This window comes from Heterodontus francisci, chromosome 37 (genome assembly GCF_036365525.1).
Source record: "Heterodontus francisci isolate sHetFra1 chromosome 37, sHetFra1.hap1, whole genome shotgun sequence".
In the NCBI taxonomy this organism is placed as follows: Eukaryota; Metazoa; Chordata; class Chondrichthyes; order Heterodontiformes; family Heterodontidae; genus Heterodontus; species Heterodontus francisci.
In genome coordinates, this window is record NC_090407.1 from 39064518 (window position 1) to 39088690 (window position 24173).

Here is a 24173-nt window from a genome sequence, read left to right on the forward strand (position 1 = left end):
CTGCTCTTATATTCTATGCCTCGGCTAATAAAGGCAAGTATCCCAAATGCCTTCCTAACCACCTTATCTACCTGTGCTGCTGCCTTCAGTGATCTATGGATAAGTACACCAATGTCCCTCTGACCCTCTGTACTTCCTAGGGTCTTACCACCCATTGTATATTCCCTTGCCTTGTTAGTCCTCCCACGGATTTGCTCCACAAGTGTGTGTTTTTACCCTGCCTTAGGCCCTGCTACTGCCCTTTCTCTTCCTGCCCCTGTATGGGTATGCCATGTGTTTCCCACTGCTGTCAATACATGGAAACTACAGAGGTAACATAGGGTGTTCTGTAGGCTGTATCTAAAGATTGAGATCCATATAAAAAAAGAGCCAGAAATGGAGAGGCCCTCACTTTAAATATACATCACCAATTTTTCTTACGACTACACTACTTTCTTGCTCCAGTGAGATGCACATAGCCCAGTATATTTGCACTAAAAGACATGGAAAAGTCACTCCTGCCTTGAAAACAACACTGAGATAATAGTGTACCAACATGTATTTACCTGTCCTTCTGAAATTCTTGTGTCCCCTGTTTTAGTGGCAGCTGTAATTTAGCATACTGCTGGTTTCTTTATGGTATGCAAGGAGTTAAAAACAGGTTCATTTCCAGAAATTAAATCCCAGTTTAATTTGGTACAACCCTTACATCTTGCATAGTACTTACAGCACAGCAACAGGCTATTCGGCCCAACAGGCCCAAGCCAAAATAACGAATCTGTTTGTCTCAGACAGTGAGGGATGGACCAAGCTATTCAAACAAACATCTTGAGATCTGTACAAATATTTGGCTGGCACTTGAAAACAAAATTAACAAGTTGGTTGCTTAAGTAACTAATTAACCCATATTAGAAGTGGGTATACAGACACTGGAGAAGCTGCAAGAAGAATTTACTAGAATGATCCCAGAACTGAGAAGTTATATCTGAGGGAAGATTGAACAGGTTGGGGCTCTTTTCTCTTCAAAAGGCTGATAGGATGACCTGACAGAGGTCTTTAAAATTATGAAAGGGTTTATTCGATAGGGTAGGCAGATGTTTACACTTGTGGGGAGACCAAAGATATAAGATAGTATGAATAAATCAAATACAGAATTCAGGACCATAGAAAAGAAGCCATTCAGCCCATCGTGTCTGCACTGGCTGAAAAAACTAGCCACCCAATCAAATCCCACCTTCCAGCACCTGATCCATAGCCTTGCAGGTTACAGCACTTCAGGTGCATGTCCAGTTACCTTTTAAAATGAGTTGAGGGTTTCTGCTTCCACCACCAATCCAGGCAGTGAATTCCAGACACCCACAACCCTCTGGGTGAAAAAGTTTTCCCTCATGTTCCCTCTAATCCTTCTACCAATCACCTTAAATCTGTGACCCCCTGGTAATTGACCTCTCCGCTAGGGGAAACGGGTCCTTCCTGTCTACTCTAGCTAGGCCCCTCGTAATGTTGTACACCTCAATTAAGTCACCCCTCAGCCTCCTGTTCTAAGGAAAACAATCCTAATCGATCCAATCTTTCCTCATAGCTGCAACTTTCAAGCCCTGGCAACATTTTTGTAAATCTCCTCTGTACTCTCTCCACAGCAATTATATCCTTTCTGTAATGTGGTGACCAGAATTGTACACAATACTCCAGCAGAGGCCTAACTAGCATTTTATACAGTTCCAGCATTACTTATCTGCTTTTGTATTCAATACCTCGGCCAATAAAGGAAAGTATTCTATATGCCTTTTTCACCACTCTATCCACCTGTCCTGCCACTTCAGGGACCTGTGGACATGCACTCCAGGGTCTCTCACTTTTACTCCTCTCAATATCCTCCCGTTTATTGTGTATTCCCTTGCTTTATTTGCCCTCCCCAAATGCATTACCTCACACTTAGCTGGATTGAATTCCATTTGCCACTTTTCCACCCACTCAACCAAACCATTGATACTATTCTGGAGTCAACGGCCATCCTCTTCGCTATCAACTACACGGCCATTTTTGTGTCATCTGCAAATTTCCCAATCATGTCTCCCACATTTAAGTCCAAATCATTAATATATACCACAAACAGCAAGGAACCCAACACTGAGCCCTGTGGAACGCCAGTGGAAACAGCTTTCCATTTGCAAAAACATCCTCGACCATTAGCCTTTGTTTCCTGTCACTGTGCCAGTTTTGGATCCAGCTCGCCACATTCCCCTGTATCCCATGGACTTTTACTTTTCTGACCAGTCTTCCATGTGGGTCCTTGTCAAATGCCTTACGAAAATCCATGTAGACAACATTCACTGCACTATCCTCATCAATCCTCCTTGTTACTTCCTCAAAAAATTCATTTGAGTTAGTAAGGCACGACCTTCCCGTAACAAATCCATGCTGATTATCCCTGATTAATCTGTGCCTTTCTAAGTGACAGTTTATCCTATCTCTCAGGATTGATTCTAACAATTTGCCTACCACCAAGATCAGACTGACCGTCCTATAATTATTTGGCCTGTCCCTCGCACCCTTTTTAAACAATGGTACAACATTCGCAGACCTCCAACAGTCTGTTACCTCGCCTGTATCTAGTGAGGATTTGAAGATGATCCTCAGAGCATCCACTATTTCCTCCCTGGCTTCCTTTAACAGCCTGGGATACGACCCATCCGGCCATGGTGATTTATCCACTTTCAAGGATGTCAGATCCTGTAGTACTTCGTCTCTCATTATGCTCATCGTATCTAATATTTCACACTCCTCCTCTTTAAAAATGTTTGCATCATTCCTCTCCTTTGTGAAGATGAGACAAAGCACTCATTAAGAACCCTGCCCACATCTTCTGCATCCATGCATAAGTTCCCTTGTACATCTCTGTTAAGCCTACCCTTTCCTTAGTTATCCTCTTGCTCTTAATGTACTGATAAAACATCTTTGGGTTGTCCTGGATTTTACCTGTCAATATATTTTCATGTCCTCTCTTTGCTTTCCTAATTTCTTTTTTACTTCACCCCTGCACTTTCTATATTTCTCCAGGTTTTCTAAAGTATTAAGCTTTTTGTGACTATCATAAGCTTTCTTTTTCTGCTTTATCTTACCCTGTATGCTTCTAGATAACCAGGATTTGACAGTACCACCCTTTTTCTTTGTGGGGACATGTCTACACTGTGCCCATAGAATCTCACTGGTTTGCTACTGATTTTCCTTCAACTAGCTGCATCCAGTCCACTTTTGCCAGATCAGCTCTCAGCTTTGCAAAATTTGCCTTCCCCCAATTTAGAACTTTTACTCCTGTTCTATCCTTGTCCTTTTCCATAATAATGCTAAATCTAACTTTATTATGGTCACTATCTCCAAAATGGTCACCCATTGCTACTTCATCCACTTGCCCAGCTTCATTTCCTAAAACTAAATTTAGAATTGCACCCCCTCTCGTTGGACTTGTTACATGCTGGCCCACTAGTACAAAATCCTAGTGTTATAAGGTGACAGACCTGTACCCATCAGTACTGTACCCCAGTGTTATACAGTGACAACCTGTACCCACCAGTACTGTCCCCAGTGTTATACAGGATAAAATTCTTTACTCAAGTGTGGTGAGATTGTCGAACTCACAACCACAGGGTGTAGCTGAGGTTAGTAACGTAAATGTATTTAAGGAGAAGCTATATAAACACAGGAGGCAGAAAGGAATAGATGGATATGCTGTTGGGGTTAGATGAAGGGAGAGAGGCTTGTGTGGAGCATAGACCTATTGGCTGAATGGTCTGTTCTTTGCTGTTAATACCATGTAATATGATACAAATCTATTTGGTCCCAGTTACTTTTTTGAAGATATTTATCAACCTTTTGGCTGATGTATAGGTAAATTTGTAGTGTGGCCAGGGAATGAAAAGAGAACCATCAGTTTATTTTAGCGATAATAAAAACAGTAAGTGCTGGAAATACTCAGGTCAGGCAGCATCTGTGGAGAGAGAAGCAGAGTTAATGTTTCAGGTCTGTGACCTTTCATCAAAACTGATCATCAGTTCTTTCATCTGTGAAGGGTCACAGACCTGAAACATTAACTCTGCTTCTCTCTCCACAGATGCTGCCAGACCGGCTGAGTATTTCCAGCACTTCCTGTTTTTATTTCAGATTTCCAGCATCTGCAGTATTTTGCTTTTAGTTTATTTTAGCTATCAGTTCTCTCCTGTGCTTTCTCATGATCCTCCCCATTTTCAAACAGCGTCAGGATAACACTACCCTAGACTTTCCCTTTACCTGCCAAACAATTTATTTAACAGTGAAAGAATAAGCAGCAGCAGCATTTATTTTTACAGAAGTTATTAAGCTTAGCTAACTCCTCGAGTCATAGAAAATAATAAATAATAAATGCTATGCCATACTATGGCATAAACAACGTTCTCAAATTGGCAAGTCGGTTTGAAATCTTCAAACAGAACTAATCAGAACAGGCAACTTCAGTAGATGGTGGGAAAAAGAATGTGTATCTTTGAGAACATTGCTTATACCACAGTATGGCATAGCAGTTGTGAACTATTTATTATTTTCTATGACTCGAGGCGTTAGCAAAGCTTAATAACTTCTGTAAAAATAAATGCTGCTGTTGCTTATTTCACTGTTGAATAAATTGTTTGGCAGGTAAAGTGAAAGTCTAGGGTAGTGTTATCCTGACGCTGTTTGAAGATGGGGAGGATCATGAGAAAGCACAGGAGGGAACTGATCGCTAAAATAAACTGATGGTTCTATTTTCATTCCCTGGCCACACTACAAATTTACCTACACATCTGTGAAAGTAAAAACAGTTTCTCTGAGACAAGAGGAGTTAGGACTCACACACGACTCAAAAACATACAACGGATTCTCTACATGGACTGTGGTGGTGCAGCTCAGCTTCTCAAGAGCAACTAGAAATGGACAACAGATTCCAGCTTTACCAGTCATGCCCACATCCCATGAAATTTTTTTAAAATGCAATTTAAATGGAAATGATAATTAACGGAATTCAAATACATTGGCTGGGATTTTGTGTGGCTCCCCAAGGCGGGGTCGGAGGAGGGGGAGCATGGAGCATTGCAACAGGTGGCCAAGCCATCTTCCCAGGGGCAGGGTAGGCAGACGACGACCCTCCCGCTCAGAGGTCAATTGTGGCCTTAAGTGGCCTATTAACAAACCATTAAGTCCCTCTTCTGGGATCTTACCAGGGGCAGAGAGGCCTCCACTGTGTGGGGAGGATGCCGTGTAACATGTGGCACCCTCCCTGCGGGCTTGGGGGGGGTCCCTCCTTCATGGGCAATTTATGGCCCATGGAGGACCCCCACCAGGAACCACTTTACCCCCTGGGGTCCCCCTCCCCCTGGACTGCACGACCATCCCCCCCCTGCCCACTTTGCCGGGGCCTTCCAGACTGGCCCTGGCGACCCCACCTCATCTACCTCTTGTCCGGGATTCCAATGCTGGGCTGGGTCCGAGGCCTCTGCAGTACCAGCAGTAGCCACCGCTCCTGGTGGCGATGCCGATACGGCTGAGCTGCCGATCCTCTGATTGGCTGGCAGCTCATGGAGGCGGGATCCCCTTCTTTAAAGGGACAGGGAGCCCAGCTCCTGTAACTTAGCTTTGAAAAAACCGGGAGATTGCGGGGGCACGAAAAGGCAGAGGTGGGCCTGGTGCCTGGAGTCCTGGTTCCAGCACAAAATCCAGCCCATCCTGTCTGAATGCACTTGATGTTGGTCTAAGAGGCCAGGTGGAAAATACAGCAGGGAACGGCAGTTTCAGATCCTGCCTGATTCCTCAGATGTCACATGGCCAATTCGCACTGGTGGGAACACTTCCACTTCTCGGTAAACACGTCCCCAAATCTATCAGATGCAGCAAACGTTCATCTAACTAGAAACTTCTAGAAGGTTGTCAGTCAGGCCGCTGTTCAAAACAGGCTGGTCACAGACACCTCAAGGCCCTGGCCACTCTGATCTTTAGCAGCACACAAACTCATCCACCAGTTAACACTTTGTCAACAGTCGCGATTGGGAGCCTTGCAATTTTTTTTATAATACTGTGTAGGATTCATAAAGGAAATCAAAAATAAAAATTTCTATATTTCTTGTGCGCATTAAAGAAAAAACAATAATGGAACTTTCTGCTGTTTCACTTCCTTACATTCACTGCATCTAATTCCACCAGCTCAGCCTCCCAAAGGGGGCACACAAGCACCAAGAAATAACAGAGTTAACGTTTCAGGTCTGTGACCTTTCATCAGAACTGGCAAAGGTAAGAAATGTAATAGGTTTTAAGCAAATAAAGCGGGGGTGGGAAAGAAAGAGAACAAAAGCGAAGGTGTGTGATCGGACACAGGGCCGGAGAGATTAACTGACAAAGAGATCATGGGGCAAAGGCACAGAGAGTGTTAATGACAGAATAATGAATAGCCCTAGCCAAAAGCACAAACATGTAAAACCCAGTTTCAGGCAGGCACATGGTTAAAAAAAAAAGATAAAACAAAATAAAATAAAATAATAAAAAAAATGGCCAGCCGGGAAAACCAGCATAGTTAAAACGGGACTAAAGAGTGCAATCTCGGTCTGAAAATTCTTTCCAATCTAATCTCACAGCCAGACTTAAATGTTAAAGCATTGGATTCAATGGCGCAAGTGCAAAAACTGGCCTCTCATCCAGTTTCATTGATCCAGGCCAGGTTTCTTGTCAAACTCAGATTTCAGTCATGAGCGACAAAGAAAAAGAAAACCAGAAATGGATCTAAATGCTTTCTGGATTGAACCAAATGTGGAATGGATTGGATTTATGACATAACATCTTTAAACAGTCACTCAAACGAGTGTTAATAGAGAACAACTTGTTAGACATTATGCTGTGCTCTGTACATAACATAGAAAGATAAGAAATAGGAGCAGGAGTAGGCCATTTGGCCCATCAAGCCTGTTCCACCATTAAGATCATGGCTGATCTTCTCCTCAACTCTGCTTTTCTGCAATATCCCCATATCCCTTGACTTATTTATTATCCAAAAATCTAATCGAACTCTATCTTGAATACACTCAATGACTAAACATATACTGGAGAATTTCAAAGATGTAGAAGAAATTGAGTGAAAAAATTTCTCCTCATCTCAGTCCCTTATTCTGAGACTGTGACCCTAAGTTCTAGACTCCCCAGCCAGGGGAAACATTCACCCAGCACCTACCCTGTCAAGCCCCTTAAGAATTTTATCGATGCTTCAACAAGATCACCTCTCATTCTTCTAAACTCTAGGGAATATAGGCCTACTCAATTGTACTGTATTACTGACTGAGGGACTTTGAAGGCTCTTTGCTCACCTTTTTAGTACCTGACATGGCCATGATGAGTTTTTCTTCAGCTTCCTGAAAGCGATGATCCAGATTGTAGGCAGTTTTCTTCACCACGTTCCATATCATGTAGTTGTTAAGAATGCTGGAAGCAGCAATATTTGAATCAATTTCAGTCCTTCATTAAAATGGGTCATTAACATAAATTGACAATTGCACAGCAGCAAGACTGACAAGGGAACATGACAACAGCAACAAGGTAGAGAGAGGAGGGCACGCTAAAATCACTAGGATCAACCTAGCCCTCAAATATATTACAAAGTTAGTGCATTTGGGGGGAGGCGGGGGGGAAAGGTTACTGGAAGCACCAAATGATAATTTAAAAAGATGAATAAATACTGTGAATGGGTGGTGTAACATTATAACTAATTTGGGGGGGGGGGGAGAGAGGGGGGGAGAGAGGGGAGGAGAGGGGGTGGAGAGAGGGGGCGGAGAGAGGGGGCAAAGAGAGGGGGCAAAGAGAGGGGGCAGAGAGAGGGGGAGAAAGAGGGAGAGCGGGGTTAGTGTAGCGTGGAACTCTAAAACAAGTAGCACTTCATAAAGTACTCAGGACTTTTCATAAATGGAGACACCTAGAGGAATGACGTTAGTGAGGTCATCAATGAGGTTGGTGAGCAGGGAGGGGCAGGCAGAGAGAGAGAAGCGGGGGGTGGGGAGGTAGAAATGGGGAGTGAGTGGCAGAACGAAAGAGAGAGGGGAGAGGTAGAGAGAGAGGGGGTAGAGAGAGAGAGAGGTAGAGAGAGAAGAGGGAGAGAGAGAGAGAGAGAGAAGGGGGAGAGAGGGGGGGAGAGAGGGGGGGGAGGGAGGGGGAGAGGGAGGGGGAGAGGGAGGGGGAGAGAGGGGGGGAGAGACGGGGGGAGAGACGGGGGGAGAGACGGGGGGAGAGAGGGGGGGGAGAGAGGGGGGGGAGAGAGGGGGGGAGAGAGGGGGGGAGAGAGGGGGGGGAAGAGGGGGGGAGAGAGGGGGAGGGGGGAGGAAGAGAGCGGGGAGAGAGCGGGGGAGGGAGATGGAGCGGCAGGGGGGAGGGAGCGGGGGGGGGGGTCAGGGAGTGGGGGGCAAGCGCAGGGAGAGAGGGAGCGAACAAGAGGGGGGAGGGGAGAGAGGAGTGTTATGAAAGTCCTTTCATTTTAACATTATTTGAAGACTCTTGTTTAAAAATTGTAGAAATTGATTCATTTGAATTAATGAAGAGATTCCATAGATACTGAACTTTGTTTTTTATTAACAAGGTCACTGGAAGGACTTGGGGTCTTTGTTTAAAACACACTTACTGGAAATCACATGTTTTATGCTAAGTAAACAGCAGGAGCCATCTGATTAGGGGGGATTCTTACAGAGAAATGACATGACAAGATTTATGGTGCTCAAGAGTTGGTTTAGTTTTGTATATTGTTTAGAGTCAGTTGGGGGTCAGCCTGCTAAGAGAGAAGCCGCCAGCTCATCCTTTACCATTTCTTTGAGAAACCCTGAGAATCCAGTGTGTGAGCTGAAACTCCTGGTGCAGTGATTCTCCTGGAAAGCCTGCCAGAGTAATCCTCAACATCACCTGCTCCAGAAAGATCCCAGTGACAGCCGTCTACGCGTATTTGGACACCAGAATAAAGGACCAGCTGGTAACATGCCATATCTCATCGTTTTTCTTCAAGAAGTAACAAGTATTTCGCCAAAGTACATTTTTTTGTAAAGAGATCTCTGCAGAGAAAACGTCTTTATTTTTTCTTTAACCGGTGTGCATTTATGTATGTGTTGGATTAATTTAGAGGGGAAGGGAGGGGGAGGAGGAAGAGATGGGGAGGGGGTGGTTGAGAGAGGGGGAGAGGGAGAGGGGATAGAGAGGGAGGGGGAGAGGGGAGAAAGAGAGAGGAGAGAGAGAGAGAGAGAGGGGGGAGCGAGAGAGAGAGGGGGGAGCAAGAGAGGGGAGACAGAGAGAAAGAGGGAGAGATGGGGGGAAGAGAGAGAGGGTGAGAGTAAGGGGGGAGAGAGAGGGGGAGCGAGAGAGAGGGGGAGCGAGAGAGAGAGGGGAGAGAGAGGGAGAGACGGGGAGAAGAGAGAGCGAGGATGAGAGAGGGGGGAGAGAGAGAGTGGGGAAAGAGAGAGTGGGGAGAGAGAGAAAGGGGAGAGAGAGAAAGGGGAGAGAGAGAGAAAGGGGGAGGGGATAGAGAGAGAGAGACACGGGGAAGAGAGAGATAAGCTTTGCACCTTTATTGAATATGTCTCGTTTTATAATAAATTAATAATTTTGTTGTTTATTAAAGAAACCTGGCTGGTGGATTTTATTCTGAAACTAAAATAGATAAAGTATATAATTGGCCATATTGTTTATGGGGTAAAACATTTAAATATATGTTGTGATCCTTGGACAAGTGGAACTAGAGAAAGACAGTGCCTCGGTCCTAACAGTTGTGTGTGCGCAATATCTAGAATCTGAAATCTCAGTCTAGGCAGATAGATCAATGCCGTACCTAAAAAGAGTGCTACATTGTTTGAGGCAGTGTCCTTAAGATGAGACATTAAACTGAGGCATGGTGGTACAAGTGGAGGTTAAAGATCCCATGGCAAGACCCAGTGATTCTTGTGGGTTGTAGGTGAGCCCTTCAAACAGTACCACTAAAATTGCTTGTTCACCTCACTGCTACTGATGGGATCTTGACTTACACAAAATGGCAGTAGGTTTGCCTACCTAACAACAGTCTGCACTTTGAAGTAATTCACTGAGTGTGAAGTGTATGAGACTTTTCTGAAAGACGTGACAAAGTGGTTTATAAACGTACATCTTTCATTCTTTACCTGATAGAAATTCTCAAGAGTTGAGGGCATTTGTTAGTGAGATCCCAATTGCAAATAATGCAAAGGATTTGACTTTCCCCTCGTAGTGTTATTGTGGCTTCACATTGAACTAAACCAGGCACATCCTGAGCAGCTGCAATGACAGCGAGATTCACTGCTGGCGTCATCTTTCTATTAAGTACTGAACACAAAAGAACAGGACGAAAGAAAGCAAAAAGAGATGGAGTCTGACCATTTATCAGTGGAGTTAATGAGGTCAGAGACCTTCTGTAGATATTCCTTTGCATAAACAACCACAGGCTCAGAATCATTCAGCTCAACTGGGTAGAAGATAGCGGAAAGCAATGGCAGCCAATCGATAATGGGAGCTAAGGTCTGAAAAATAAAATGAGAATATTACTAAATAAAAAGAAAGGAGACAAGTATGTTTCAGAATGTCTAAGAGGCACAGACTCAATTCACATGGGCTTAGAAATCAAAGCACAAACAGACGCGACATTAATATTTATAGGCTTCATACACTGCAAGCAAGAAGTGCCAAATGATTACTGAAAACCCTCAGATAAAACTCTCAACTCTGAAGCTATTTTAGAAACAAATCCTTTCTAACCTTCATTCAGTGCAATGTTCCAATTCAAAAATTGTAGAAGAGGTTGGGGATGGAAGATATGGGAGGAGAAAAGATCCATTTATCCCACTTGGTGGGGGATCAGACTAGATCCCAAGAATAAATGTCATTCACATTTTGTTATTTTGGGAATAATTTTTTTTTAAGATCAAGATGGAATGAAAGAGCAAAAGGAATTAAACAGGTGAAAGAGTCCCAGTAACAATTAAAGTCTCTCCATGTACACTGACCATGCGTAGACTAGACCATTGACAAGTGGCTACTTGCATTTTTGACTAGTAAAATAAAACTGAGTAAGAGATACCATCATTGGTCATGTGACCTGAATAGTCAATCTCACAGTGTACATGTGCCCTTTAACCTTTTAGTGCGTCTGTTTGTAAAATGCTAAGAGGAAAATCACAATGTCCAAGCATTTGTGGATTGTTGAGAGCACTTTACTTAGTTATTAAATGGTGGGCGATGTTTGTTGAGTAAATATACACATGAAATACATTTACCTGCATTGTGTGCAAGAAATTTTCTACTTAATTTAGTACATGTGGCTAAAACTGTGTCACCATGGTCACACTGGTGGCTGGTCAGCGATTTCTAATGAACAACATTAGACTAGACGAGCATTTAAACTTTCTGGTGGGTGGATGGGGGGGTTCAGCTGAGAGGAACAACATTACAAACTTCTGCATGGGACTCAGCAGCTGTAATGTGATTGCATACATTGGCTGAAGCCAATATTCCAGCTGATTGTAGTGTTCAAGTTGTTAGTGTCTAATAAGTTCTGTTAATGGATGTTAAATACCTAGTAGTTGAAGGTAATAGGGTGAACAGATGTTGGGTGTTGATTAGTTAATTGTACTCAGATGTATATATAAAGAGCCAGCCAGCACTGGCTAAGTGTTGTTTAGAGTAAAGTTCTCTGTCAAACAATCTCCACCAAAGCTTCCAAGTCTCAGTGCCTTCTTCACAAACAGGCTTGGAAATTTCTCTCATGCAAGTCACTGTGAACCATAGACCACAGTGCCACTTCTGATAAGTAAGAAACTTATACTCTGTACAATTGCTTCTGGTCCTACTGTTGCTATGTAGGATTCCAAATACAAAAGGAATGAATTTATATTCTGCAATGTTTTATAACTTCAGTTTATACACCTGTTCTCTACAAATAGATATTCACTGCTAACAAATGCCTCTGATGCAAACTGCTGCCTGCTTATTGATGCTCAACAAAACTTCTTGATTCTCCTGTAGGTATTTTAATCACAATTGAAGAGTGCTTGTCTATATTTGTTTAGGCGCTTTTGAACCTTTCACCTATGTTTCCATGGTGTGATGCTATCTTAAATATATTATCTGATAAGTAGCCAGTATGATGGAATGAGACATGTTTAAGTCTCTTGTTCTACTTCATAGTCAACTTGACCCAGTACCTGCAGGACTGAGCTCTACTGTGAGATTTGTGTTCTCTGGCCAGCATAGTACAACTCTATATGTCCTAGCAATGGTTCAATTCTGTCACTTAAAAACAAATGCTGGAAACACTCAGGTCTGGCAGCATCTGTGGAGAGAGAAGCAGAGTTAGTGTGACTGAAGAAGAGTTGCTGAAGTGTTAACTCTGCTTCTCTCCCTGCAGATGCTGCCAGATCTGAGTGTTTCCAGTGTTTAATGTCAGATTTCCAGCATCTGCAGTGTTTTGTTCAATTCCATCATCCTTGTTTTCAAATCCCTCCATTATCTTACTCTTCCTTATTTCTGCAATCTCTCTCAACCCCACAACCCTCCACAAACTCTTATGCTCCTCTAATTCTGGACTCTAGCATCCCTGAATTTTAATTGCCCATCGTTGGCCAGGCTGCAGCCTTAAGCTCTGGAATTCCTTCCCGAAATCTCTCCACCTCCTTTCTAAGGTACTTTTTAAAAATCTACCACTTTGACCAGGCTTTTGGTCACCTGTCCTAATATCTCCAATGTAGTGTGGTGTTATGCTATCTCCACTCATATTTGCATACAAATGCCAATTATAATACCAATTAACATTGAAAAGTTTGGAAGTTAAATTTACAAATCCTGTGACCATTTAAAAATTTGCTTGATAACCATGATCATCCATTCAGCTGATTTCATATCCTTTGTTTCAATATGATGCACCATCAGATTAGTAACTCCACTCCCTAAATGTGGCAGTTTCCCATTTCCAGTATTTTTACAACTGAAACAATTTGTTGAAATCAGATGGAGAAGACTATTTTCATTTAATGCCCCTAGATTTTTTTTTTTCTTGGTTTCCTTTCAGCAGTGTCCAGGGGATTAATCTTTAATTCCTAGCAAGTTGGTAACTGTAATTTAAAAGTGGATTGCTCTATTGGCTCCTGGTCAAGCAGTGTCTTGATTTTTAATCTTTTCAGCCTTGTTTTTTAAATCTCTCCATAGCCTCACCATCTCTGTAATCTCCTCCAGCCCCACAACCCTCTGATATCTGCATTCCTCCAATTCCAGCCTCTTGTGTGTCCTCCATTTTAATCCTGCCAACATTAGCAGCTGGGCCTTCAGTTGCCAAAGCTCTGGCCTCTGGAATTCCCTCCCTAAACTTTGTCACCTCCCTACTTCTTCTTGCTCCTTTTAAGACACTACTTAACCTACTTCTTTAACCAAGCTTTTGGTCATCTGCCCAAAATCTCATGTGGCTTGATGTCAAATTTTGGTTTGGAAAGCTCCTGTGAAGTGTCTTGAAGTTTTATTCTATTAAGGTGCTATAGAAATACAAGTTGTTGAGATCACTATTGGTCACCTTAGTTTGGGATTGGGGAATTGCTTTTATCGGATCTGAGGCTGGGTGCAGAATTATTGGATAACGAAAGACCAAGGCCCAGTTCACCATCTACCATAAATAAAATCTGTAATTGCTGGAAATACTTGGGTACTACTGGAAGCAGTTCATCTTTGACCATTTTAATAATATGATACAAATTCCATACAATTTACAGCACCAAAACTGGCTATTTGGCCCAACTTGTCTATTCTGGCATTTGTGATCCGAGTGAGACTCTACCCATCCTACTTCAGCTAACCCTTTGGCATACCCTTCTATTCCTTTTTCCCTAGCTTTCTCTAAACTCTCATGCTATTTGCCTCAACTACTCCAAGTGGTAGCAAGTTCCAAATTCCAACCACTCTGGATAAAGAACTTTCACATGAATTTCTTATAGGATTTATCTGTGATCATCTTAGATGACCACTAGTTTTGAACTCCTAGTATTGAACCATCTTCCCTATGTCTACCTCTATCAGATTGCTCCTTAGTAATTTTTCTAGAGCAAAGAGCCCCAGCCTGTCTGCTCTTTCCTGATAGTTGAAACTTTTCTGTATTTTCTCCCATGGCTCTACACCCTGTGTAAATACATGCACAGTACTCCAAGTGGTCTAACCAAGGTTCAGTACAAGCTTTGCAATGGAGCTATTGACTAATAACAGCAAGCAATCTCTAAATTATTCTACAACAGACCCAGCCATGAGGTGAGGAAACCCCAGTCACAAAGACCTTTGGGAATTAGAAGTTTATCACCTGTACCTCTGAATTATGCTACACATCTCATAATTCAGATCTGCATCCCAAAATATTAATTTCTGAAAGTAATCTATCCCAATTGCATTTGATTGATTCAATATTAACTGCTTCCACCCATCTCACTCAGGTGCCTGTTCCATTGATTGGTCACTCACTCTCAAATATTTCCCAGATCAATTTTCCAATTTACCCTCCTTTTCAAGAGCAGGTTGTTCTGGAAAAGCTGAAATGGCTTCTTGTGATTAATATTATCTAGCCCCTTTAGAATCCTAAACACAACCATATCACTGTGCCAGTTAATCTTGCCAATAGGATGAAGGAGTGCGTAATTGCTGCTGGCATATCTAGGAAGAGATAGAACATTCAAAGTTCATAATGATCAATTGGGAGTGTGGTTTGGAGAATCCAAATTATGTAGCAATTTCCATCACCTTTAGTGGGTAGGAGGGGGCTTACCATGATAACAGATAAAGTTTCACTATATTGCTGAGTTCTGATGAAAGGTGATAGACCTGAAACATTAACTTTGTTCCTCTCCATGGAGACTGGCTGAGTATTTCCAGCATTTTTTGTTTTTATTTTGATACTGTTTTGATCGTGCTTCAACAGTTAAGATTAAACTGGTTATTGCTCTCCTATCAGACACAGCTTACCTGGAGGTTCCGTATTGTCATCTTGTTGTAGATAAGCTCTTCATCCCTGCGGTCTTCCTGGGGCACAGTGATGTTGGCCAAGGCTCCCTCAAAGTCGAAAACCTGTTGCATCTGTGCCCGGGTGGAAGTCTCCTCACCGTCCAGTAGCACCCCCAACTCCTCCATGTAATTCAAGTAGGCTGTTATGATCTGCAGCAAAGGCAGGACACTTGGTTTACATTAAGGTCATTTTTACAGCAGAATTGCAAGGTAAACACAAAGCTCCTGATTTTCAAAAGTTTAATTAGACTTTTCCAGGATGACATCTTTATGGTGATCACAACTTCTCTGCAACAATCTTATAATATATTGAAAGGCATGCATACAGCGAGCACTTCCTGCAAGGGTCACATTTACTTCCTGTAACACTATCTCCATCACGGTTTGCTGATTTGGCACCAGAATGTGACCTGTTTGACCATCAGTGGCTCTGATAACACGATGCTTCTTACAAACTGCTACATTGCTGGGTCTGTCTTCCCCTTTTACTGCAGTTACTTCAACTTCTGCATCCTGCATCACCTTGAGGTGAATGTAATCTCCAGCCCAGGGGTGGACTGGCCACCTGGGAGACCAAGAGACTTGGCAAGAGCCTCAGTTAATGGCTCCATAAGCACTGTGTTATTGGTGACCTGGAATCCCACGCCGTTTGGAGGAGCCAGTCCATCTCTGCTTCTGATGGTCTGAAACGCACCCTCACTGGCCCTGATATCTAGGTAGGTTTATGACAGTGAGCCCAGCAATAGCAGACATTAAACCTTTCTGCAAATTGTTTTAGCTGCTGCATTGATCCTGTGCCTCCAAGAGGACTTTCTTCCATCTTCAAAAACCATCAGAGCATCATAACACCTGATCTCACGTTAAATAAATGTCTGTTAGTTAAAGTTTAAGTGAACAAGGCAACAGATAACTGATAACAAATATATAATTATAGATAATCTACTAACAGAAATCTTGAAAGAAAACTATAAATGTTTGCAATCTACCTTCCAAGGTATTGTTTTGCAGCTAACATTTATATGTGCAGTTATTCATGCCTTTTATGTCTTTCGATTGTTGGTGCGAATTAGCACCAACAAATCATTCTGAAGATTTGAAACCAACTCAACAATTTGAACAACTCCACCTACTTAAATACTCTTCGAAAAGCTGCCAAGGTTAGTTGGATTTACGTAACTGTCAGCTCAGTTGAAAAGGGGCTGCCAGGCATACACGTAACTGGACTAACTACATAGCATGTTTTTAAAGTGGTTTCTCCCTCAAGCAAATGTACTGGAGACAGCCAAACAAAACTTGAAACATTTGTATCAAGTTCAGCTAGCGACACGAGTCTGACTGCAGCTGGGCTTTAAACTTTCTGTGACTGAATGAAAAGGGCAGCTACCAGCCAAAGTGAGCCAAAAATGGTTAGTCATCCCTGCTGTTATATATCTGCACTTTCTCTACCTCATCCACGAGCAATGCCACAGGGCATCTGCTAGTACTTTTTAAAAATTGGGCTAAATTACAACATTGGTCTTGGAGTCCCAACTAAAGGTACTTGCATTCAAATCTCATCCAGCTGTCAACCAGACTGGTCTGCCCTTATTGATCGAATTCTGGCAGCTTTGACTGGGAACCTCACAGTCTGAAGCTCTGACTCAGAATCCTATGTGGATTGAATAGGCTCCTGTTGAGGCTTCACTGGGAAAACCCATTAAAAAAAAAAAAAAAAAATCCTAGAAACTCACATTAGTGATGACAGTCACCGATGCCCTCCAAAAGTTGTCCAGTTCAGGTTTAGATTAAATGAGGGTTCAGCTTTAAAATGCAAACAGATCTCCATTCGTTACTAAGCGTGTCCTGTTAATCTAAATACTGTAGAATGGACACAAACAGGGCAGCATAGGATTCTAACAGCTTAAATCAGTTGTAGGAAGGCATCAGCCAGTCTTATTGTGAGCACCAGCACAACATCATTTTCCAGTCCTCACTGGATACAGGTGTGGTGCCGGAGGATTGGTGAACTGCGAACGTTGTACCTCTGATTAAACAGGGAGCAAGGGATAGACCGAATAATTACAGGCCAGTCAGTCTAACCTCAGTAGTGGACAAATTATTGGAATCAGTTGTATGAGACAGGATAAACTGTCATTTCGAAGGGCATGGATTAATCAAGGATAGTCAGTATGGATTTGTTAAGGGAAGACCTTGTCTGACTAACTTGATTGAATTTTTTGAAGTAACATGGGGGATTGATGAGTGATGATGTAATCTACATGGATTTTAGCAAGGCTTTTGACAAGGTCTCACATGGCAGATCGGTTGAAAAAAAAAGCCCATTGGATCCAGGGAAATGTAGCATGCTGGATACAAAATTGGTTCAGTGGCAGGAAATAAAGGATAATTGTTGACTGGTGTTTTTGCAACTGGAAGGCTGTTTCCAGTGGTGTTCTGCAGGGCTCATTTCTGGGTCTCCTGCTTTTTGTGGTATATATTAACGATTTGGACGGAAATGTAGGGGGCATGATCAAGAAGTTTGCAGATGAAACAAAAATTGTCTGTGTGGTAGATAGCGAGGAGGATAGCTGTAGACTACAGGCAGATATTAATGAACTGGTCAGGTGGGCAGAAAAGTGGCAAATGGAATTCAACCTGGAGAAGTACAAAGTGATACAGTTGGGGAGGTCAAACAAGACAAAAGGAATACACAAATAATGGGAAAATACTGAAGTGTAGAGGAAGTGAGGGATCTTGGACTGCATGTCCACTGATCCGTGAAGGTAGCAGGACAGGTCGATAAGGTGGTTAAGAAGGCGTATGGAATCCTTTCCTTTATTAGCCGAGGTGTAGAATACAAGAGCAGGGAGGTTATGCTGGAACTGTATAAATCATTAGGCAACAACTTGAGTACTGTGTACAGTTCTGGTCAACTCATTACAGATTGCACTAGAGACAGTACAGAGGAGATTTAAGAGGATGTTGGCAGGCCTGGAAAAATGCAGCTATGAGGAAAGATTGGATAGGCTGGGGTTGTTCTCCTTGGAACAGAGGAGGCTGAGGGGAGATTTGATTGAAATGTACAAAATTGTGAGGGGCCTGGATAGAGTGGAGGTGAAGGGTCTGTTCACCTTAGCAGAGAGGTCTGTGACTAGGGAACATAGAATTGAAGTGGTAGAAAGATTAAAAGGGATATGAGGAAAAATGTTTTCACCCAGAGAGTGGTGGGGGTCTGGAACTCACTGCCTGAAAGGGTGGTATAGGCAGAAACCCTCAACTCATTCAAAAGGAGTCTGGATATGCACCTCAAGTGCCGTAACCAGCAGGGCTACGGACCAAATGCTGAAGGTGGAATTAGGTTGGGTGGCTTGTTTTTCAGGCAGTGCAGACGTGATGGGCCAAGTGGCCTCTTTCTGTGTTGTAAACTTTCTATGATTCGACTTTATCTGGTTTAAGTCACTGACCAGCTGAAAATCACAAAGAAAAGCTCTACTGAAAATAATGTTCTGGATTGCATCCGGCTGAGTGTTCCTGATATTCCAGACTACATACTCATCATTCTCCGTCCTTCATCAACAAAAGGGTCTGAATTCAAAAATTTTTTCCAATGACGTCTCTATCAAATGTTTTGAGTTTGCAGAACCAACATGGTGCTTCCACAACACAGTGTGCGTCAGCTATCTGTGCTGGGAGCTGTTTTCCTTCTAACTATACTTCGCTGTCAGCCTTTCTGCAACAAATGCATTTGATTCCAGTTAGGAGAAAGTGATGAATCAGAGAGATGATCAGGGTTCCTCTCTTGCATCAATCCATACAAGGTACTATATGGGAGGTATAACCAGTGGGTTTTTTCTCCCTCTAACGTTCGCCTCTCTTCTACGGCACTGACACACTGGGGAGGGATATGGTGTCTAATCATGTAATAACTGCCAGCTGTCTGTTTACTTTAATTTAGTTTAGAGATACAGCACTGAAACAGGCCCTTCGACCCACCGAGTCTGTGTCGACCATCAACCACCCATTTTATACTAATCCTACCCTAATTCCATATTCCTTCCACATCCCCACCTTCCCTATATTTCCCTACCACCTACCTATACTAGGGGCAATTTATAATGGCCAATTTACCTATCAACCTGCAAGTCTTTGGCATGTGGGAGGAAACCGGAGCACCCGGAGGAAACCCACGCAGACACAGGGAGAACTTGCAAACACCACACAGGCAGTACCCAGAGTTGAACCCGGGTCGCTGGAGCTGTGAGGCTGCAGTGCTAGCCACTGTGCCGCCCCAAAGACACTACTCCCTGGGTTTCCCCAGCTACTGATCTTTTGCCAGGAACAAAGAGAAAATCAAGGGCTGATGAGCACAAAAGTGGAAAACCTTGGCTTTTTTTTTTTGCGAATGTCAAAGATTTGCAAGGAAGAAAGAATTTGGATTCTGTAGAAATTTTCACATCCTTACCCTGCCTGGAGCTAGCAAAGGCATGGATGAGGGATTGTTGGGAAAGAATACAGATAAAGTGACACTGGATCTAAGTGTGTTGTGCCTTAGCTTGGTTCAGTGGTAGCACTCTCCCTCTGAATCAGAAGGTTGTGGGTACAAGCCCACTTCAGAGATTTGAGGAAAAAATCCAGACTGACTCTCCACTGCAGTACTGAGAGTGCTGCACTGGTTGGAGGTGCCCTCTTTCGAACAGACGTTAAACCGAAACTCCATCTGCCTTCTCAGATGAACATACAAGATCCCATGGCACTATTTTGAACATGGAAGCTCTCCCTGGTGTCCTGGTGAACATTTGAAGTAATGCTCATGTTGCACAAGTGCCAGGCAGTGACCATCTCCAACAAGAGAGAATCTAACTACCTCCCCATGACGTTCAATGGCATTACCTTTGCTGAATCCTCCACGATCAACATCCTGGCAGTTACGATTGACTAGAAACTTAACTACACTCTGGCTACAAAAGCAGGTCAGAAGCTGGGAATTCTGTTGAGTAACATACCTCCTGACTCCCTAAAACCTTTCTACAAGGCACGAGTCAGGAGTGTGATGGAATACTTCCAATTTGCCTGGATCAGTGCACCTCCAATAACACTCAAGAAGCTTGAGACCATCCAACAAAGCAGCCCGCTTGATCGGCACCCCATCCACCACCAGCGCACAGTGGCTGCAGTGTGTACCGTATACAAGATGCACTGCAGCAACCTCTGAAACCCAGAGCCTCTACTACAAGAACAACAAGGGGAGCAGAGTATAGGAATACTGCCATTCTATCAAGGGTAATTAGGAATGGGCAATAAATGCTGGTCTTGCCAATGATCCCCAAATCCCATGAACAAATAAAAAAAAAACCCCACCTAAAACGGATTAATTGACCATTTATTTGATTGCTGTTTGTGGGACCTTGCTGTGCACAAATTAACTGCCATATTTCCTAAATTACAAAAGAATGTCAACAAGTGAGTGCTAAATGCTGAAACTGATGCCAGAGGTAATACAAGGACAGCGTCCTAACCTGACACCCCCAAAACACAATAGTAAGTTTAAGGCACAGAAAGAGGCCACTTGGCCCACACATTAGACCAGCCCCTCCACCAATTATGAAGCACATAAAACCAATTGTAAAATAGCCACATCTATGTAAGCAGGAAAACAAAAGTTCTGCCTTCCGGCTGAAAAATATTAATATAAAGATAAGGAACTCTATTTCTTTTTGAACAATTATTTTGTACACAATCACAAAGCGAGTGAGTTTTTCCCATAACGAATTAACTTCAGCTTCCAAACCGTGAACTGTATCGCTCCTAAAGTCTAGCAGCCATCAACTGTATGCAGCAGTAATATGGGCCACTTGCCAGTGGTGTGGGGTAGTGCAGAGAGGTTAATTTCCCCCAGCGTAAAGAGAAAAACATTGAAGATACTGGAAATAGCAGGTCATTGAGCAACTGAAACAGACAGAGCTGGTTATTGTGCGGTTAGAGAGTCTGATCAAGGTTGCAATGTTTGCTTTTCAGAAGAGGCTGTGTATTCCTGCATTTATTGGCAATCTTTCCAAAGGTTTGTTTAAATCTATGACTGGTGGACTTAAAAACATTTTCGCATTCCTTGAACTAATATATCAGAACCCTTGCCTTGTAAACAGAACAACCAGCTGGACATCAAACTATCACCAGGTTTAGTAAATGTCTGGATGTCCTCTAGATGCCTTTAGTCTGCAATGTGTTGACACTGAACCCAATTGCACACTTTTCAATTACTATCTAAAGCTACACTAAATCCCTAAATGCACCCAAATAACTGGACTGCAAAAGGCACAGCTAAAGTCACAATGGAGACACTCATTAGCATCACACCCAAACTGTTCACAACCAGGGGTGAGTACCTCTTACCTACATGATTACTGCGGGGCTGCAGTACCCTTGGCTCCGACTCCCTCACTATAGTTCTACGATGTCCTTTACAAGGGAAGATTTCTTCTGTTTGCTATATTGCAGCCATATTCAAACACTATTTTGACTGAAATAGGCTTGGGTCCGGCACTGAGAAACATACCCTCACCTTAATGCATTGACGGTCGACGGTCAACGGGCAAATGCATTAGGTCACACGGTGCTGTGCCAAACCATCAAGGAAGAGCCCTGAGGTTGGATACCCTGCCTATGCTAAATTAGTTAATCTCGGCATAGTGTGATGTTTCAATTGGTTTCAGCATTCCTGAGCTATGGAAGGGGAGAATGGCAGGGAAACCAGCCAAGGTTCCCAGTCATGATCACTGTCCACTGATCACTTGCTGGGAAGTGCTTTTGTGCAGAAGATCGACGAGTGAAGATTCTATCTCCACCTTCGGAGTTAAAGAGCTGCCGACACTCACTGATATGATAACTCTCTAATACCTCACTCCAGCACAAGTGCCTGTGGAACGTTAGCAAGGAGGTTGCACCTTCCTGGGATGGAATGGGGGGGGGGGGGGTGGAGGGGGTGGAGGAATAAGGGAAAGCAGGACGGGAAATAATAAAACGGAAGAGGATGACACTTTTTACAAGTTAATGGGGACAGCTTGAAGTCTCGGGAATCAGTCTTTGCTCATAGCTCGAGCGCCTGGTACAGGACCTACAAAAGGTGAATCACCTAATTAGCACTAATGCTGTGGAGGATGAATTTCTGGAGTGTGCATGAGATGGGTTTCTGGAGCAGTATGTTGAGGAACCAACTAGGGATCGGGCTATTTTAGATTTAGTACTATGTAATAAGAAAAGGCTATTTAGTAACCTTGCTGTAAAGGAGCCATTAGGAAATAGTGACTACAGTATGATAGAATTCTACATCAAGTTTGCAAGAGATATAGTTCATTCTGAAACTATGAAGGTACAAGGGGTAAGTTGGCTATGGTGGATTGAAAAAATACATTAAAAGATTTGAGGGTAGACAGGCAATGGCTAGTGTTTATAACAAATATACATTCCTCTAAGACACAAAAACCCAACAGGAAAGGTGAATCAACCAGGGCTAATAAAAAAAAAAGTTAAAGATTGCATTAGATTAAAGGAAGTGGCTTATAAGGTCACCAGAAAAAGTGGTAAGCCTGAGGATTGGGAACAATTAAGAATTCAACAAAGGAGGACCAAAAAATTGATCAGGAAAGGGAAAAGAGAATATGAATGCAAGCTAGAAACATAAAAGCAGACTGTAAAAGCTTATTTAGGTATGTGAAAAGGAACAGATTAACAAGGACAGATGTGGGTCCATTACAGACTGAGAATTTCTAATGCAGAATAGGGAAATGGCAGAGAAACTAAACAATTACTTTGTGTCTGTCTTCATGGAGGAAGACACAGAAAATCTCCCAGAAATACGAGGGAACCAAGGAACTTGTAAAAATGAGGAACTGAAAGACTACGGTTTGGTTTGGGCGGTACAGTGGCACAGTGGTTAGCACCGCAGCCTCACAGCTCCAGTGACCCAGGTTCAATTCTGGGTACTGCCTGTGCGGAATTTGCAAATTCTCCCTGTGACCGTGTGGATTTTCACCGGGTGCTCCGGTTTCCTCCCACAGCCAAAGACTTGCAGGTTGATGGGCAATTTATAATGGCCAATTTACCTTAGTATAGGTAGGTGGTAGTGGAATATAGGGAAGGTGGGGATGTGGTCAGAATATGGGATTAGTGTAGGATTAGTATAAATGGGTGGTTGATGGTCGGCACAGACTCGGTGGGCCGAAGGGCCTGTTTCACTGCTGTATCTCTATTTTATTATTTTATTTAAAGACTTGAAAAATTAATTGGATTGAAAGTTGATGAATCCCCCGGACCAGATGAGCTACATCCCAGAGTATTGAAGGAGGTGGCTACAGAGATAGTGGATACATTGTTGGTTATCTTTCAAAATTGTATAGATTCTGGAAGGGTTCCTGCAGGCTGGAAAGTAGCAAATGTAACCCCCACTATTTAAGAAGGCAGTGAGAGAGAAAATGGAGAACTACAGACCTGTTAGTTTGACATCAGTAGTAGGGAAAATGTTAGAATCTTTTATAAAGGATGAGATAACTGGACACTTGGAAAATATGACTGGGCAGAGTCAACATGGATTTATGAAAGGGAAATCATGTTTGACAAAGGAGAACCAGTGGATGTGGTGTATTTGGATTTTCAGAATGCTTTTGATAAGGTCCCAAAACAGGAGGCTAGTAAACAAAATTGAAGCAAATGGGATTGGGGGTAGCACACTGGTATGGATTGAGAATTGGTTAACAGACAGAGTAGAGAGTAGGAATAAACAGGTCATTCTCAGATGGCAGGCTGTTACTAGTGGGGGTACCGTAAGGATCAGTGTTTGGGCCCCAGATATTCATAATCTATATAAATGATCTGGATGTGGGTACCAAATATAATCTTTCCAAATTTGCTGATGACACAAAACTAGGTGGGAATGTAAATTATCAGGAGGATGCAAGGGGATTTGGACAGGCTAAGTGAATGGGCAAGAACATGGCAGATGGAATATAATGTTGAAAAATGTGAAGTGATCCACTTTGTTAAAAAAACAGAAAGGCAGACTATTTCTCAAATGGAGAGGGGTTGGGAAGTGTGGATGTGCAATGGGACCTGTGTCCTTGTTCATGAGTCACTAAAATCTAGTATGCAGGTGCAGCAAGCAATTA

The 24173-nt window shown here is 42.9% G+C and overlaps 1 protein-coding gene across 7 annotated transcripts in view; it reads right to left on the reverse strand.

Annotated features, from left to right (window-relative positions):
- The window catches only part of LOC137352260 (endothelin-converting enzyme 1-like), a 433046-nt gene that overhangs the window by 66245 nt on the left and 342628 nt on the right, over window positions 1–24173 (reverse strand). For all 7 annotated transcript variants that reach the window (XM_068017542.1, XM_068017543.1, XM_068017541.1 and 4 more), the window contains 3 exons: window positions 14998–15186; window positions 10387–10529; window positions 7338–7452 (listed from right to left, as the gene is read on the reverse strand). In XM_068017542.1, the coding sequence (XP_067873643.1) occupies window positions 7338–7452; window positions 10387–10529; window positions 14998–15186 (447 nt within the window). The remainder of the gene's footprint in view (window positions 1–7337; window positions 7453–10386; window positions 10530–14997; window positions 15187–24173) is intronic.